We start from the raw sequence: 14,654 nt of genomic DNA, 5'->3' as shown, positions 1-14,654 counted from the left end.
CATGAGTGCCCATCTTCTGGGGCTCTGTGCTTCCCCAGCCTGGCCTCCCGGGCCTACCTGGGCTTGGACCTTGGTCCATGGCAAGTGGCGTGGCTGGATCCTGTCACCACCACCTCCTACTTCCACTGTTTCAACCTTGTTTTCTCAGACAGCCCAGGAGGGCACAGGCCACCCTCGTCACACCAGCCCTACCTCCCCAATGTTCGTGTACACCATGGCTGCAGAGGATTCTGTAGATGCCCCTCTGTGTTCGCCTCCCAGAGTCCACCCCGACCCGCTACTCTGACGATGGGAGTCTGGGCCTCTCTGGCTGAATCTCCTACTTGTGTAACTTTTTTTTTTTTTTTGAGACGGAGTCTTGCTCTGTTACCCAGGCTGGGGTGCAGTGGCATGATCTCAGCTCACTGCAACCTCTGCCTCCTGGGTTCAAGCGGTTCTTCTGCCTCAGCCTCCCGAGTAGCTGGGACTACAGGCACGTGCCACCACGCTCGGCTAATTTTTGTATTTTTTAGTAGAGACAGGGTTTCACCATGTTGGCCAGGCTGATCTCAAACTCCTGACCTCAAGTGATGCGCCCGCCTTGGCCTCCGAAAGTACTGGGATTACAGGCATGAGCCACCGCATCCGGCTTTTTTATTTTTTTGAAACAGAGTTTTGCCCCTTGCCCAGGCTGGAGTGCAGTGGCACGATCTTGGCTCACTGCAACCTCTGCCTCCTGGGTGCAAGTGATTCTCCTGCCTCAGCCTCCTGAGTAGCTGGGGTCACAGGCACCACCACCATGCCCAGCTAATTTTGTATTTTTTAAGTAGAGATGGGGTTTCACCATGTTGGTCAGGCTGGTCTCGAACTCCTAACCTCAAGGGATCTGCCCGCCTTGGCCTTCCGAAGTGCTGGGATTACAGGCGTGAGCCACCGCGCCTGGCCAGCTGTGTCACTTTCCCACCACCTTGACACCTGCCCCAGCCGGTCCTGGGTGTGTGATGCCGTACCTTGTGCCTGCAGCGCCCTTCCCACTTCCTGCACAGCCATGTCTCCCCATCCTCTGTGCCTTCACCTCCCCGGGGAGCCACCTTGGACGGGGCCTGTCTCAGGCTGAGCTCCAGATGCTCCTACCTTCTGGGGACGGCCCTGGAGTCTTTGGATTTTGAGTTGGGAGTTGGGGCTCTTTCAGGCTTGTCTTGGAATTCTCTTCATCCAGCAGAACTGGCTCAGTGAGCGATGCTCAGTGAGTGTTTGTTGACTGACTGAATGAGCACGCGGTCCTGTGTGGAGCTCCTGGGAAGCCCCCCCTACACTCTGACCCTGGGGTTTTGCACGAGAATCGGCCTTATTCTGGGACAGAAGGAGGGAGGGGCTGATAGCCCTTGGATTGGCGGTGGCCAGCTTGGTGATAGAAAAGTCTCCTGCTCAGAGGTTTGGGGCTGGGGTCCCCTGGGAGGCAGGCGATCTCTTGGAGCCTTTCTCTGGAAGGATCTTCCTGTCGCATGGGGTGGCACCTTTGTTGGGGGCTCACGGTCAGTGGAGTCCATTTGGGATCCCAGAGTACCTGTCTGTGTCCAAGAGGCCGGAGTGTGTGTGTGTGTGGAGGGGAGGGGGACAATGTGGATGTGAGAGGGAGGGAGGGTGTGCCAGAAGTTTGGGATGAGGTGTTTGGGGATTTATCTGAAGCTGCCCTTCTCTGTTGGTGCTGATGTTTGAAAAGTAGGTGACTGGTTTGGGGCCGGGCATGGTGGCTCACGCCTGTAATCCCAGCACTTCGGAAGGCCAAAGGAGGAGGATCACTTGAGCTTAGGAGTTTAAGGCCAGCCTGGGCAACCTAGCAAGACCTTGTCTCTACAAAAAATAAAAATAGTCTGGGCGTGGTGGCTCACACCTGTAATCCCAGCACTTTGGGAGACCGAGGCGGGTGGATCACCCGAGGTCAGGAGTTTGAGATCAGCCTGGCTAACGTAAAACCCCATGTCTACTAACTAAAAATACAAAATAAGCCGAGCATGGTGGCACATACCTGTAATCCCAGCTATTTGAGAGGCTGAGGCAGGAGAATCACTTGAACCCGGGAGGAGGAAGTTACAGTGAGCTGAGATCGTGCCATTGCACTCCAGCCTGGGCAACAGAGCGAAAGTCCATCTCAAAAAATGAAAAAATAAAAAAAAAAATCATCTGGGTATGCTGGTGTGTCTGTAGTCCCAGCTACTCAGGAGGCTGGAGTGGGAGGATAGTTTGAGCCTGGGAGGTCAAGGCTGCACTGAACTATGCTTGTACCACTGCACTCCAGTCTGGGCAACAGAGTGAGACCCCATCTCTAAAAGAACAAAAAAGTACATGGCTGGATTCTTTCTGTCCTTAAAAAAAAATCCCATAAGAAGTGGTCATTTCTCTCTGGGCAGCCCAGTCTGAATGCTGAGCAACTTTGAAAGGAGGGAGGAGAGAGACACACTGAGGTAGGTGCCTGTGCCTGGGCAGTTCTCCCAGCTGAGGACAGTCAGGTTGTCACCCTGGTTTCCTGGGGTCTCGCCCCAGTCTCTTGCTTTTTGGAGCGAGCCCTCTGCCTCTGTCAATGGTTTTAAGTCCAGGCTCTGCGCTTTGTAACTACATAACCTTGAACAAGAGCCTTAAGCCCTCTCAGCTCTGGGGGCAGCTCATCTGTTTGATACCGGGTAGGCTGACAGGCACATAGTAGGCCTCTCTCTCATCTGCTCATATTCAGGCATTAGGGTCTTAGAATGCACCTGCCTGTGCAGGGGAGCGCTGGGTCCTCCTGTCCTCACATAGGATCTAGGTCTGGCCTTAGGCTGTCTTGGACCTTGAGATGGATGAAGGACAGGCATTACCTACATTTGTGAGCCCCACGCAGTCAGAGCCCCCACGCCTGAGAACCCGAGACCCCTAAGAGTCATCTTTGCCAGATGCAGTGACTCATGCCTGTAATTCCAGCTCTTTGGGAGGCCAAGGTGGGTAGATCGCTTGAGCTCAGGAGTTGGAGACTAGCCCGGGCAACATAGTGAAACCCCAGCTCTACAAAAAAAAAAAATAAAACCCGGGCATGGTGACTCACACCTATAATCCCAGCACTTTGGAAGGCTGAGGCGGGTGGATCACAAGGTCAGGAGTTCAAGACCAGCCTGGCCAAGATGGTGAAACCTCATCTCTACTAAAAATACCAAAAAAATCAGCTGGGCGTGGTGGCAGGTGCCTGTAATCCCAGCTACTCGGGAGACTGAGGCAGAGAATCACTTGAACCTGGGAGATGGAGGTTGCAGTGAGCTGAGATCACGCCACTGCACTCCAGCCTGGGTGACAGAGTGAGACTCCATCTCAAAAAAAGTAAAATAAAATAAAATAAAAATAAACGATCTGAGCATAGTGGCGTGGTACCTGTAGTCCCAGCTATAGGGAGGCTGAGGCAGGGGAGGATCACTTGAGCCCAGCAGGTCGAGGCTGCAATGAGATCACACCACTGTGCTCCAACCTGGGTGACAGAGTAAGATCCTGTCCCCTAACCGCCCCCCAGAAAAGAAAGCAATCATTGCCATTGAGCCAGCAGCCTGTATGAACAGACAACTCCATGAGGCCTCCTGTGAGGATGTGGACCTGTGCAGAGGAGGGGCTGTTACTCTCCCCGTTCACAGATGGGGAGACTGAGGCCTGCAGGGATGAGGGCAAGGCTGAGTGGGGAACCCTGAGCTGAGCTTTGTCTCTCCCACCTCTTCACTGGCCCATCCCCTCTAGGGTGGGACCAGGTCTGGGAGGGAGGGGCTGTGGGGATGTCCCCACCTCCAGCATCACGGGGTGGCTGGGGGTGCAGAGCCAGGTGTATGCCATGGTGTTGGTGACAAGCCTGCTGGGGCCTCTATCCCGTCACCGCCCCCCCCACCATCCACTTCCCCGGACCCCTGGAGAGCAACCTTATCTGGAGCTGTTCAGAAAGAGGCCAGGAAGGGGTTGCCATGGGAACGGGGCCTCTGCGTGAGCCTCGGGCTCCTAATGGCTGCAGTGTGGGGTGCGTGACCTGTGAGGGGGGTCGTTAGCGCTGCAGACTGGGGGTCTTTTGCTGCAGGACACCCTCACCCCACTATGGGCCCTGGGATGGGGCTGGGCCTCCGGGCGGCCTGCAGATAGGGGACAGCAGTGACGTGGCTAGACAGGGTCCTGTGGCACTCCCTACATGGGGCTGTGTATGTTGGCGGTCAGCAGGGCCGACTTGGACGCTGATCCCAGCCATGACACGTCCATGTTAGTCTTGTGACCTGGGTGTGTTTCTTTATCTCCCTATGCCTCTGCTTCCTCATCTGGAAGATAGGGATGAGGGCTGGGATCTGCCTCCTGGGTTGATGGTGATTGAGTTCATGTGTGCAAAGTGGCCTGGTGCCCTGCTGGGCACAGGGACAGCCTTTGTTTATCCACTTTGTCTTATTTTTTACTTTTATTTTATTTTTTTATTTTTATTTTATTTTATTTTATTTATTTGATGGAATCTGGCTCTGTCGCCAAGGCTGGAGTGCAGTGGTGTGATCTCCGTTCGCTGCAACCTCCGCCTCCCAGGTTCAAGCGATTCTCCTGCCTCAGCCTTCTGAATAGCTGGGATTACAGGCGCCCGCCACCACGCCCAGCTAATTTTTGTATTTTTAATAGAGACAGGGTTTCACCATGTTAGCCACTCTGGTCTTGAACTTCTGACTTTGGGTGATTCGCCCACCTCGGCCTCTCAAAGTGCTGGGATTCTAGGCGTGAGCCACCGTGCCCGACCTGAGTTTACTTCTCTTTTTTTCAGTCTTTCCTTCTTTCTTTCTACCCTTTCTCTCTTTCTTTCTTTTTTTGGAGACAGGGTCTCACTCTGTTGCCCACGTTGGAGTTCAGTGGTTCTGTCATGGCTCACTGCAGCCTTTAGAACACAGATAGTGTTCAAGAAGCAGAATAGCTGTGTGGAATCGAGAGCGTGATGGAGCAGAGGTGGTCGGGGGGGCTTCCTGGAGGAGGTGGCACTTGAAGCTGAGCTCTGATGGTGGAGGTCCAGGTGGTGGGAATGGTGTGTGTGTGGCCCAGAGGTGGGGAAGGGATGAGTGTGACATGTGCAGAGAGAGTGGGGCACCCTTGAGAGGCCAGCCAGGTCCCCACTTGGCCCCGTGGGGTGACAGATGGGACCAGGATTAGAGCAGATGGGGGGACCACAGAGTGAGGAGGGTAGAGCAGGAGCCTGGCAGGGGTAGGGGACAGAGGGCTCACTATATCTCTTCAGAGGCCAACCACATTTGCAGGGAGCAGCTTGGGGCTGTGGCCCTTGAGGCCCTGAGGGTGGCAGGTGCTTTGAGAGGGGCCTGGCAAGTCGAGTGGCTTCGGTGGCAGGTGGCGCCCGGGATGGAAGCCCCGAGACCATTCGCAGTGACAGCCGGGACAGTCGGGGGCACAGAGGACTTGGGGCTGAGCACAGGCTGCACGCTCAGTGCCTGCCTCTTCTGGGGGCACCGGGAGAGCCCTGTGCTCAAAGCTTGTCCCAGACTCCAGGAGGAGCCGGGGGCGTGAGGGTGGCCCCTTCAGGTGGCTGAGCCTCTGGGATTCTGTAAGCTGGGACGGCTGTCTCCCCTGGGAGAGGGAAGCTTGAGCTCTTGACTCGATTTCTCAGCATAGCTGTGGGACTCTGGGGTGGCCCTCCGTTGTCCCAGTCCTGCCCGAGACCTGTCACCGCCCTTCTGGGCCTCAGTTTCCCCATGAGGTCCCCAGGCAGGGCCCCTTTCAGTCCTAAGGGGTGCCTTGTGAGCTCAGGTTCTGCTTTGATACAGGAGCTACACTGATGTTGGAGGTCCAGGGGGCCCTGGAGGCCCATGTCCAGCCGCCCTCATCGACATGCCCCTCGCGGTGCTGGGCTGCTCAGCTGTCCCTCCACACACTCGGTCCTGCAGGCGTCTGGGCCGGCATGACTGTGTCCCTCTCTGGGTTCCTCTCTTCTGCTTCTGGGACTGGAGGATTCCCACCTTCCTCCGGGCTAATTTTTTATGTTTTTGTAGAGATGGGGACTCACTGTGTTCCCCAGGTTGGTCTCAAACTCCAGTGATCCTCCCACTTCGGCCTCCCAAAGTGCTGGGATTACAGGTGTGAGCCATTCTGCTGGGCCTGGGGCACTGCTCATTAGGAGCTCCCGGTATTTGGGGGTGTGGGAAGGGAGAGATGAGAGGAGAAGCTTGATTCCAAGGTTCCTCACCCATTAGGGTCATGGCTGTGGGGCCGCTGTAGACCCCAGCTAGGGCAGCTGGGTGGGGACCTTGTCTCCAGCAGAAGGATGGTGTCTCTGTGCTGGTGGCTGAGCCCCTGACACTGCTGATGGCCGGTATCTGCCCGCAGTAGCCCTGGGTAGGAGGACCTAGCTCCCAGCCCACCGCTCTTCCTGGCAGCCCTGGGAAGGCTGGCCCTGAGGGGAGTATCAACCATGCCTCAGCCTGTGCGAGTGGCACCCGGGAGCCGACGGGCAGGTTTCCGAGCTGCACACCTGGTGGCCTCTGCCATGGTGTTCAGCTTCCTCCCGTGCCCTCACCTGTCGGTGTGTCCCATCTCAGGCTCGTGGTGTTAAACACTCAAAGGGGCCAGGGCAGGGTGGCAGGGACGAGGAGGGACTGAGAGGGACAGACGGGGCTTCTGCCACTCCACCCCTCCCCGTCCCCTCTCCTCTGGTGACCATCCATGTGCCAGGCCTGGGACTCAGGGGCTGGCCATGGGGAGGGACAGGGATGGGTGAGCCTGGTGGCATCTCCCACTCTGGGGGCCAAGGCCACCCGCTCCACCCAAGTGGATAATGTTCTTTGGGTTTACTTTTCTGTCTTGATTACTTTTTTTTTTTTTTTTTTTTGAGACGGAGTCTCGCTCTGTCGCTCGGGCTGGAGTGCAGTGGCCGGATCTCAGCTCACCGCAAGCTCCGCCTCCCGGGTTTATGCCATTCTCCTGCCTCAGCCTCCTGCGTAGCTGGGACTACAGGCGCCCGCCACCTCGCCCGGCTAGTTTTTTGTATTTTTTTAGTAGAGATGGGGTTTCACAGTGTTAGCTAGGATGGTCTCGATCTCCTGACCTCGTGATCCGCCCGTCTCGGCCTCCCAAAGTGCTGGGATTACAGGCTTGAGCCACCGTGCCCGGCCTCGATTACTTTTTCTTTAGCGTCTGGGTCTTGCTGTGTCACCCAGGCTGGAGTGAAGTGGTGCAATCATGATAGGGAAGCGCTGCAGCCTCGACTTCCCAGGCACAAGCGATCCTCCCACCTCAGCCTCCTGAGTAGCTGGGACTACTGGTGCATGCCACCATGCCCGTCTAAATTATTTGGGTTTTTTTTTTTTGAGATGGAGTCTCGTTTTGTCTGTCGTCTAGGCTAGAATGCACTGGCGCAATCTCGGCTCACTGCAACCTCTGCCTCCTGGGTTCAAATGATTCTCCTGCCTCAGCCTCCCGAGTAGCTGGGATCGCAGGGCACACACCACCACATCTGGCTAATTTTTGTATTTTTTTAGTAGAGATGGGATTTCGCCATGTTGGCCAGGCTGGTCTCGAACTCCTGACCTCAGGTGATCCGCACCCCCTTTGGCCTCCCAAAGTGCTGGGATTACAGGCGTGAGCCACCTGGCGCGGCTAGCCATGTGTATTTAAACTGTCTTGGAACACATAGGCCTGCATGGTTGGGACCACAACCTGGCTTAATGTGACCCAGGTCTGGCTAGTTTTTGGGTTGTGGTTTTTTTTTCCATTTGGACTCTGCCCTATCCTCACCAAACCCCAGCTCAGAATCTGCTTTCCCATCATTAAAACAGCATTAGTGGCTGGGCGCAGTGCCTGTAATCCCAGCACTTTGGGAGGCCGAGGTGGGTGGATCATGAGGTCAGGAGATCGAGACCATCCTGGCTAACACGGTGAAACCCCGTCTCTACTAAAAATACAAAAAAAATTAGCCGGGCGCCGTGGCGGGCGCCTGTAGTCCCAGCTACTCGGGAGGCTGAGACAGGAGAATGGCGTGAACCAGGAGGCGGAGCTTGCAGTGAGCCAAGATCGCGCCACTTTACTCCAGCCTGTGCAACAGAGCGAGATTCCCTCTCAAGTAAAAAAAAAAAAAAAAAAAAAAGTAAAATAGCATTAGCAAGTGCACCTAGCCTCACGTTTCAGTTATGTGACAGGTTTTATGACATTTTCTTACAATATCCATGGCTGTTGGTCTAATTATTGCCACGGTTGCCTGTCTAGGGGACATAGGCCTTTTGGATGGGGAATGACAGAGGGGATGGATGATTCTTGGCCCTGAGAAACCCCGATTGGGGTTTGGGGGAGCTTGGTGTGTCATAAGGAAAGGTGTTGGGGTGAAGACACTTCACAGATGGCTGTGCAGGACTGTTGGGGCTCTGGGGGACCCAGGGAGGGGTGAGGGCAGTGGGACCAGTGGGTCTGGGATAGGCTGGGTGCTGGCTGGGGGCTCACTTCCGCCTGTCCCCCTGCAGGACACGGCCGAGCAGATGAGGACTGCGTGGACGACCGGGCCAGACACAGGGAGGAACGGCTGCTCGGGGCACGGCTGGACCGGGATCAGGAGAAGCTGCTCAGGTGAGGGCGTCGGGGGAGCCTGAGGGTCTGGGGGGTGTCTGGGAGCCCCTCGGGGTGAGGGGCAGCTGGATGACCCCAGGTGAGCTTTGCCCCGTGACCACGGATGCTGTGGTACTGAGAGCGGGAGCTGCCCTGGTCCTCAGCACTGGGCCAGCCCTGCCCAGGCCAGGTGACCCCACGTCCCCTTCCAGTGAGTGTGGAAGGCCCTGGGAGGCCCTTCAGTTCCGAGCGGTGGTTGTCCTGACTCATGGCCTGTTGGCATACAGTTCCTTGGGGCAATCCACCTTCTCCCTCTTGTCCCCTGGGCTGTCCCAGCTGTCGCTGACACCTGTGATCCTCCTTCCAGAGAGAGTAAGGAGCTGGCTGACCTGGCCCGCCTGCACCCTACCAGCTGTGCTCCTAACGGCCTGAACCCCAACCTCATGGTGACGGGGGGCCCGGCGCTGGCGGGCTCGGGTCGCTGGTCTGCTGACCCCGCAGCCCATCTGGCCACGCACCCCTGGTTGCCCCGCTCGGGCAGCACATCCATGTGGCTGGCCGGACACCCCTACGGTGAGTGTGGGGCACAGGGACTCTCCCCTTCTCTGGGGGAGGGGTGGGAGGGGGTGGGTGCAGGACAAGAGCTCAGGGCTGGCTCCTGCCTGCCGTTTCCTGGGGGTCCTGGGCCTGGCCTCCACATTTGTCCGAAGAAGGAATGCTAATGGCTTCTGCCGCGTGGGGCCCGTCTGCCATGCCTGTTTGGGGCAGATGCCCAATGCGGGTGGCTCTGTGAGGTTCTTTGCAGCCAGCCAACACCCCTGTCCCTTGGCTTCCCCACTGGAGGCCCCAGGAGGTTCAGGACTTGGGAGATGGTGCTGGGCTGGGGCCGCCTGGGGACAAACCGCCTGGAGTCCCCCAGTGCTGACTCAGGCCTGGGCTTCTCCTCCTAGGCTTGGGCCCCCCCTCTCTGCACCAGGGCATGGCCCCTGCGTTCCCACCCGGCCTTGGAGGCTCCCTGCCATCGGCCTACCAGTTTGTCCGGGACCCCCAGTCGGGCCAGCTGGTGGTCATTCCCAGCGATCACCTGCCTCACTTTGGTAAGTGGACCCTCCGTGTGGCCACCGTGGGCCAGGCTGGCCATGCCCAGCGAGACGGGCTCTGATGCCAAGGGCCTCCTGCTGAGGGGTGGCGGCCAGCATATCCGGGATTTGGGGAGGCGGACCGGGGTTCAGAGAGAACATCTGTTGCCAGTGTTATAAAGCCTCGGGGTCTTCGTTGCAATGAGCCCCTGCCCAAAAACTCCATAAAGAGAAGCAAGACAGGCAGCCCTGGGTGGGGGCTGGGATATCCCCTACCTGGCGCCACCGTCTCTTTGAATCCACCTCGAAGACCGCTGAAGGCCGGGCGCGGTGGCTCAAGCCTGTAATCCCAGCACTTTGGGAGACCGAGGCGGGCGGATCACGAGGTCAGGAGGTCGAGACCATCCTGGCTAACACAGTGAAACCCCGTCTCTACTGAAAAATACAAAAAAACTAGCCGGGCGAGGTGGCGGGCGCCTGTAGTCCCAGCTACTTGGGAGGCTGAGGCAGGAGAATGGCGTGAACCCGGGAGGCGGAGCTTGCAGTGAGCTGAGATCCGGCCACTGCGCTCCAGCCTGGGCGGCAGAGGGAGACTCCGTCTCAAAAAAAAAAAAAAAAAAAAAAAAGACAGCTGGGAGGGGCCGGAGAAGGCGTTCCCTGGCTCCTCCCAGTGGCCCTCTTACAGGTCTGCATGCTGACCTGCTCTGGTTGTCAGGCTGTGGGGACATCCCATCCCGGGTGTGGGCAGGGCTGTGTTCCTGGGCCTGGGGTGCATACGTGGCCTATGGAGGACAGGACAAGCTTCCTGCCCCTAGGGGGCAGCCGGGACCCTGCAGAACCCAGCTCCCCGCTGTGTGGGTGGCCCCTCTCTGGCCTCGGCTTCCCCTCTGTAAATAGGCATGGTGGTGCAGCATCAGGCCGCAGGTGCAGCACACTGTCTGTGTCCCCGCAGCGGAGCTGATGGAGCGGGCCACCGTGCCACCCCTCTGGCCTGCCCTGTACCCGCCAGGCCGCAGCCCTCTGCACCATGCACAGCAGCTGCAGCTCTTCTCGCAGCAGCACTTCCTGCGGCAGCAGGAGTTCCTGTACCTGCAGCAGCAAGCGGCCCAGGCCTTGGAACTGCAGAGGAGCGCCCAGCTGGTGGTGAGTCGGGGAGGATGAGGCGCACTTCCTCTGGGGGCCCCATGGATGATGAGGCAGACGAGTCAGCCAGCAGAAACTCCAGACAGTTACAGGGAGGGAGAAAACAGCAGAGGGGCAGGTGGTCAGGGAGGGCTTCCTGGTGGAGGCAGCACTGGAACAGAGACCTGGAACCGTCTGTGGAAGAGCTCTCCAGGCAGAGGGAGCTGTGAACAGAGGTAGATGGAGCCTGGAAGGGCAGGGTGCAGGAACAAGGGGGAAACCAAGGCAGAGAGGTGGCCTTGGGGACTGGGGAAGGGTGATTGGACGCTGAAGGAGTCCAGTGGGCTCCCGCTGTTGCCTGAGCCCAGCCTGGCCTCTTCTCTCCAGGTGGCCTCTCGGAGAGGCACAAGGAGGCCTGGCCAGCTGTCTCCTGATGGCATGGTCCCATAAGATAGGGTACAGGAAGAGTCTGCTCTGGAGGAGTCGGCCCAGGTGGTACATACAGCAAGGAGCTCTCAGAACCCGAGCCCCAGTTCTGAATCTTAGCTCTGTCAGGCCTGGCTGTGTGCTCATGGGGAAGTACCTTTACTTCTCTGGGCTTCAGGTTTCCTCTCCTAGAAACAGATGCTAGCGTTGTGTAGTCCTTGTGTTGCTAAATGTAACTGTTAAGTAATCGGGAGAGTGGCCTGTCTTGGAGTGCTTCATCCTGGTGTTTTTTGTTTGTGCAGTTTTTTTGAAGTGGAGTCTTGCTCTGTTGCCCAGGCTGGAGTGCAGTGGTGCGATCTCGGGTCACTGCAACCTCCACCTCCTGGGTTCAAACGATTCTCCTGCCTCAGCTTCCTGAGTAGCTGGAATTACAGGCGCATGCTGTCTTGCATGGCTAATTTTTTTTTTTTTTTTTTTCCGAGATGGAGTTTCGCTCTTGTTGCCCAGGCTGGAGTGCAATGGCGTGATCTCGGCTCACCGCAACCTCCGCCTCCCAGGTTCAAGCGATTGTCGTGCCTCAGCCTCCAAGTAGCTGAGATTACAGGCACGCGCCACCATGCCCGGCTAATTTTTGAATTTTTAGTAGAGACGGATTTCACCATGTTGGTCAGGCTGGTCTCGAACTTCTGACTTCAGGTGATCCATCCGCCTTGGCCTCCCAAAGCGCTGGGATTACAGGCGTGAGCCACCACGCCCGGCGTGCGTGGCTCATTTTTTTTTGTATTTTTAGTAGAGACGGGGTTTCACCATGTTGGCCAGGCTGTTCTTAAATTCCTGACCTCAGGGGATCCACCTGCCTTGGCCTCCCAAAGTGCTGGGATTACAGGTGTGAGCCACCGTGCCTGGCCCCCCAGTGTGTTTTGTGTATTGACTGACCAGCCCAGGTAGGCATTGGTGGTCATGGAGCTGACTCCCTCCCATTTCCTCATAAAAGACACGCCTGGGCTCCTCCTGCCCACTTTGGGGCATTATGAGACCATAAAATGATGATGCAGTGAAGCAGGAAGGTTGAGCAGGTAGTGAGCACTCCATGAAGGCATCTGTGCCAGTGTCATCGAGGGGTGGCCCCCCTGCCCTGACTGTGAGGGTCCCTGCAGGGCCGGGGACCTGGTGGAGGTCCCCCATCAGCCCTGGTCCAAAGGGGCCCACCAGAGCTCCTCACCCCCAGCCCTGCCTTTTGGGGTTCTGCATGGAATGCTGTGCTTATGACACATGGACTGGGATGGAATGTCCGTCTCCAGCCTGGGAGGGGGTGGGCAGCCTGGACCCCAGGCCCTGCATGAGGTTCTCCTCAGGCTGGGGGACCCTGGGGGGACAGGGCAGGTGCGGGGGTGGGGGAGGGGGGAACTCGTGCTGTGCTGACCCTGCCTGCCGGCTCCTCCCCAGCAGGAGCGGTTGAAGGCACAGGAGCACCGGGCAGAGATGGAAGAGAAGGGGAGCAAGCGGGGCTTGGAGGCTGCGGGCAAGGCTGGCCTGGCCACTGCCGGCCCCGGGCTGCTGCCGCGGAAGCCCCCCGGCCTGGCCGCCGGCCCTGCGGGCACCTATGGCAAGGCTGTGAGCCCACCACCATCACCCCGCGCATCCCCTGTGACTGCCCTGAAGGCCAAGGTCATCCAGAAGCTGGAGGACGTGTCCAAGCCACCCGCCTATGCCTACCCCGCCACCCCCAGCTCCCACCCCACCAGCCCGCCGCCCGCCTCCCCGCCACCCACCCCAGGTATCACCCGCAAGGAGGAGGCTCCCGAGAATGTGGTCGAGAAGAAAGACTTGGAGTTGGAGAAGGAAGCCCCCAGCCCCTTCCAGGCCCTTTTCTCAGGTAGGATGCAGCTGAGACCCTCAGGGTCTCACTCTGGCCCTGGTGCGGTAAAACTGCTCACCCATCTCTTCATTGACCCATTCGGTCGTTCATTGATTCCAACTCCACGGAGCACCTCCTGCATACCAGACCCACCGCTAGACACGGAGACGAACACAGGAGCCCACAGTCACATCCAGCCTCTCCCCGGCCCCTTCTCAGCAGTAGTGTCAGGGAAATGGGCCTAATATTAGAAACTGCTTCAGGACGAGTTGTTCTGAGCTTTCAACCGAGCCACACCTGTCACATACTCAGCATGCAGTCAACGCTAAATTCTACCTTGGTGATGATGGTCCAGGGACGCCCGTTCCGTGGGTCGCACGCACACACCCACTCTTCCCGTCTTCTGCATCAGGTGGCATTGCAGCAGGTGGCTTTGGGGGCTGGGACTGTGTTCTTCCTTCCTGGGGGGTGTTAGGCATGTGAGCGCGTGCTTGGGAGGACTTTGGTTCAAATTCAGATTCTGGCACCAAGGCTGAGTGAGCTCGGGCCAGCGGTGGCAATTATTGAGCTTGGCCTGGCGCCTGTCTCTCCTTTGTCAGTTTCTTTTTGTGTGCCTCCAGCTGCTGGGCTGGGAGTGGTGCAGAGAATCGGGCACACAGCCCTGCTCTCAGGGAGATTATACCTGGGGACAGAACTGGGTTGCTATTCCTTTTTCTTTTTTTTTTTTTTGAGACGGGATCCTCACTCTGTCACGCAAGCTTGTACTGCAGTGGTACAATCACAGCTCACTGCAGCCTTGAACATCTGGGCTCAAGTGATCCTCCTGCCTCAGCTTCCCAAGCAGCTGGGACCACAGGCACGCATCACTGGACTTGGCTATTTATTTATTTTTATTTATTGATTTACTTTTGAGACTGAGTTTCACTCTTGTTGCCCAGGCTGGAGTGCAGTGGCGCAATCTCGGCTCACTGCAACCTCCGCTTCCCAGGTTCAAATGATTCTCCTGCCTCAGCCTCCCTCGTAGCTGGGATTATAGGCATGTGCCACCACACCCAGATAATTTTGTATTTTTAGTAGACACGGGGTTTCTCCATGTTGGTCAGGCTGGTCTCGAACTCTCGATCTCAGGTGATCCACCCACCTCAGCCTCCCAAAGTGCTGGGATTACAGGCGTGAGCCACCACGCCCGGCCAATTTATTTTTTATATTCATACAGCTGTGTCTTGCTTTGTTGCCAAGGCTGATCTTGATCTCCTGGGCTCAAGCAGTCCTCCTACTCTGGCCTCCCGAAGTGCTGGGATTGTAGGCTTGAGCCACTGCAGCTAGCCCTGCTGTTATATTTTGTTTTGTTTTGAGATAGGGTCTGTCACCCAGTCTGAAGTGCAGTGGTGCCATCATAACTCACTGCAGCCTTGATCTCGCAGGCTCAAGTGATCTTTCCACCTTTGCCTCCCAAGTAGCTGGGATTACATAGTGCACCACCAATGACCAGCTAATTTTTTTTTTTGTAGAGATGGAGTCTTGCAGGCCAGGCACAGTGGCTCACGCCTATAATCCCAGCACTTTGGGAGGCCGAGGCGGGTGGATCACCTGAGTTTAGGAGTTTGAGACCAGCCTGGCCA

General features: G+C 57.4%; 1 protein-coding gene across 5 annotated transcripts in view; it reads left to right on the top strand.

Moving 5' to 3' along the window:
* The window catches only part of TNRC18 (trinucleotide repeat containing 18), a 123,150-nt gene that overhangs the window by 41,122 nt on the left and 67,374 nt on the right, over nucleotides 1–14,654 (top strand). For 4 of the 5 annotated variants that reach the window (XM_023197877.2, XM_023197881.2, XM_023197879.2 and 1 more), the window contains 5 exons: nucleotides 8,466–8,568; nucleotides 8,915–9,120; nucleotides 9,498–9,644; nucleotides 10,579–10,769; nucleotides 12,621–13,050. In XM_023197877.2, coding sequence (XP_023053645.2) covers nucleotides 8,466–8,568; nucleotides 8,915–9,120; nucleotides 9,498–9,644; nucleotides 10,579–10,769; nucleotides 12,621–13,050 — 1,077 coding nt within the window. The remainder of the gene's footprint in view (nucleotides 1–8,465; nucleotides 8,569–8,914; nucleotides 9,121–9,497; nucleotides 9,645–10,578; nucleotides 10,770–12,620; nucleotides 13,051–14,654) is intronic. The other variant, XM_023197878.2, reaches the window with a different exon arrangement.

This window comes from Piliocolobus tephrosceles, chromosome 8, assembly GCF_002776525.5.
Source record: "Piliocolobus tephrosceles isolate RC106 chromosome 8, ASM277652v3, whole genome shotgun sequence".
In the NCBI taxonomy this organism is placed as follows: Eukaryota; Metazoa; Chordata; class Mammalia; order Primates; family Cercopithecidae; genus Piliocolobus; species Piliocolobus tephrosceles.
The sequence above is the reverse complement of the archived record's forward strand: the minus strand, read 5'-3'. Positions and strand labels throughout refer to the sequence as shown.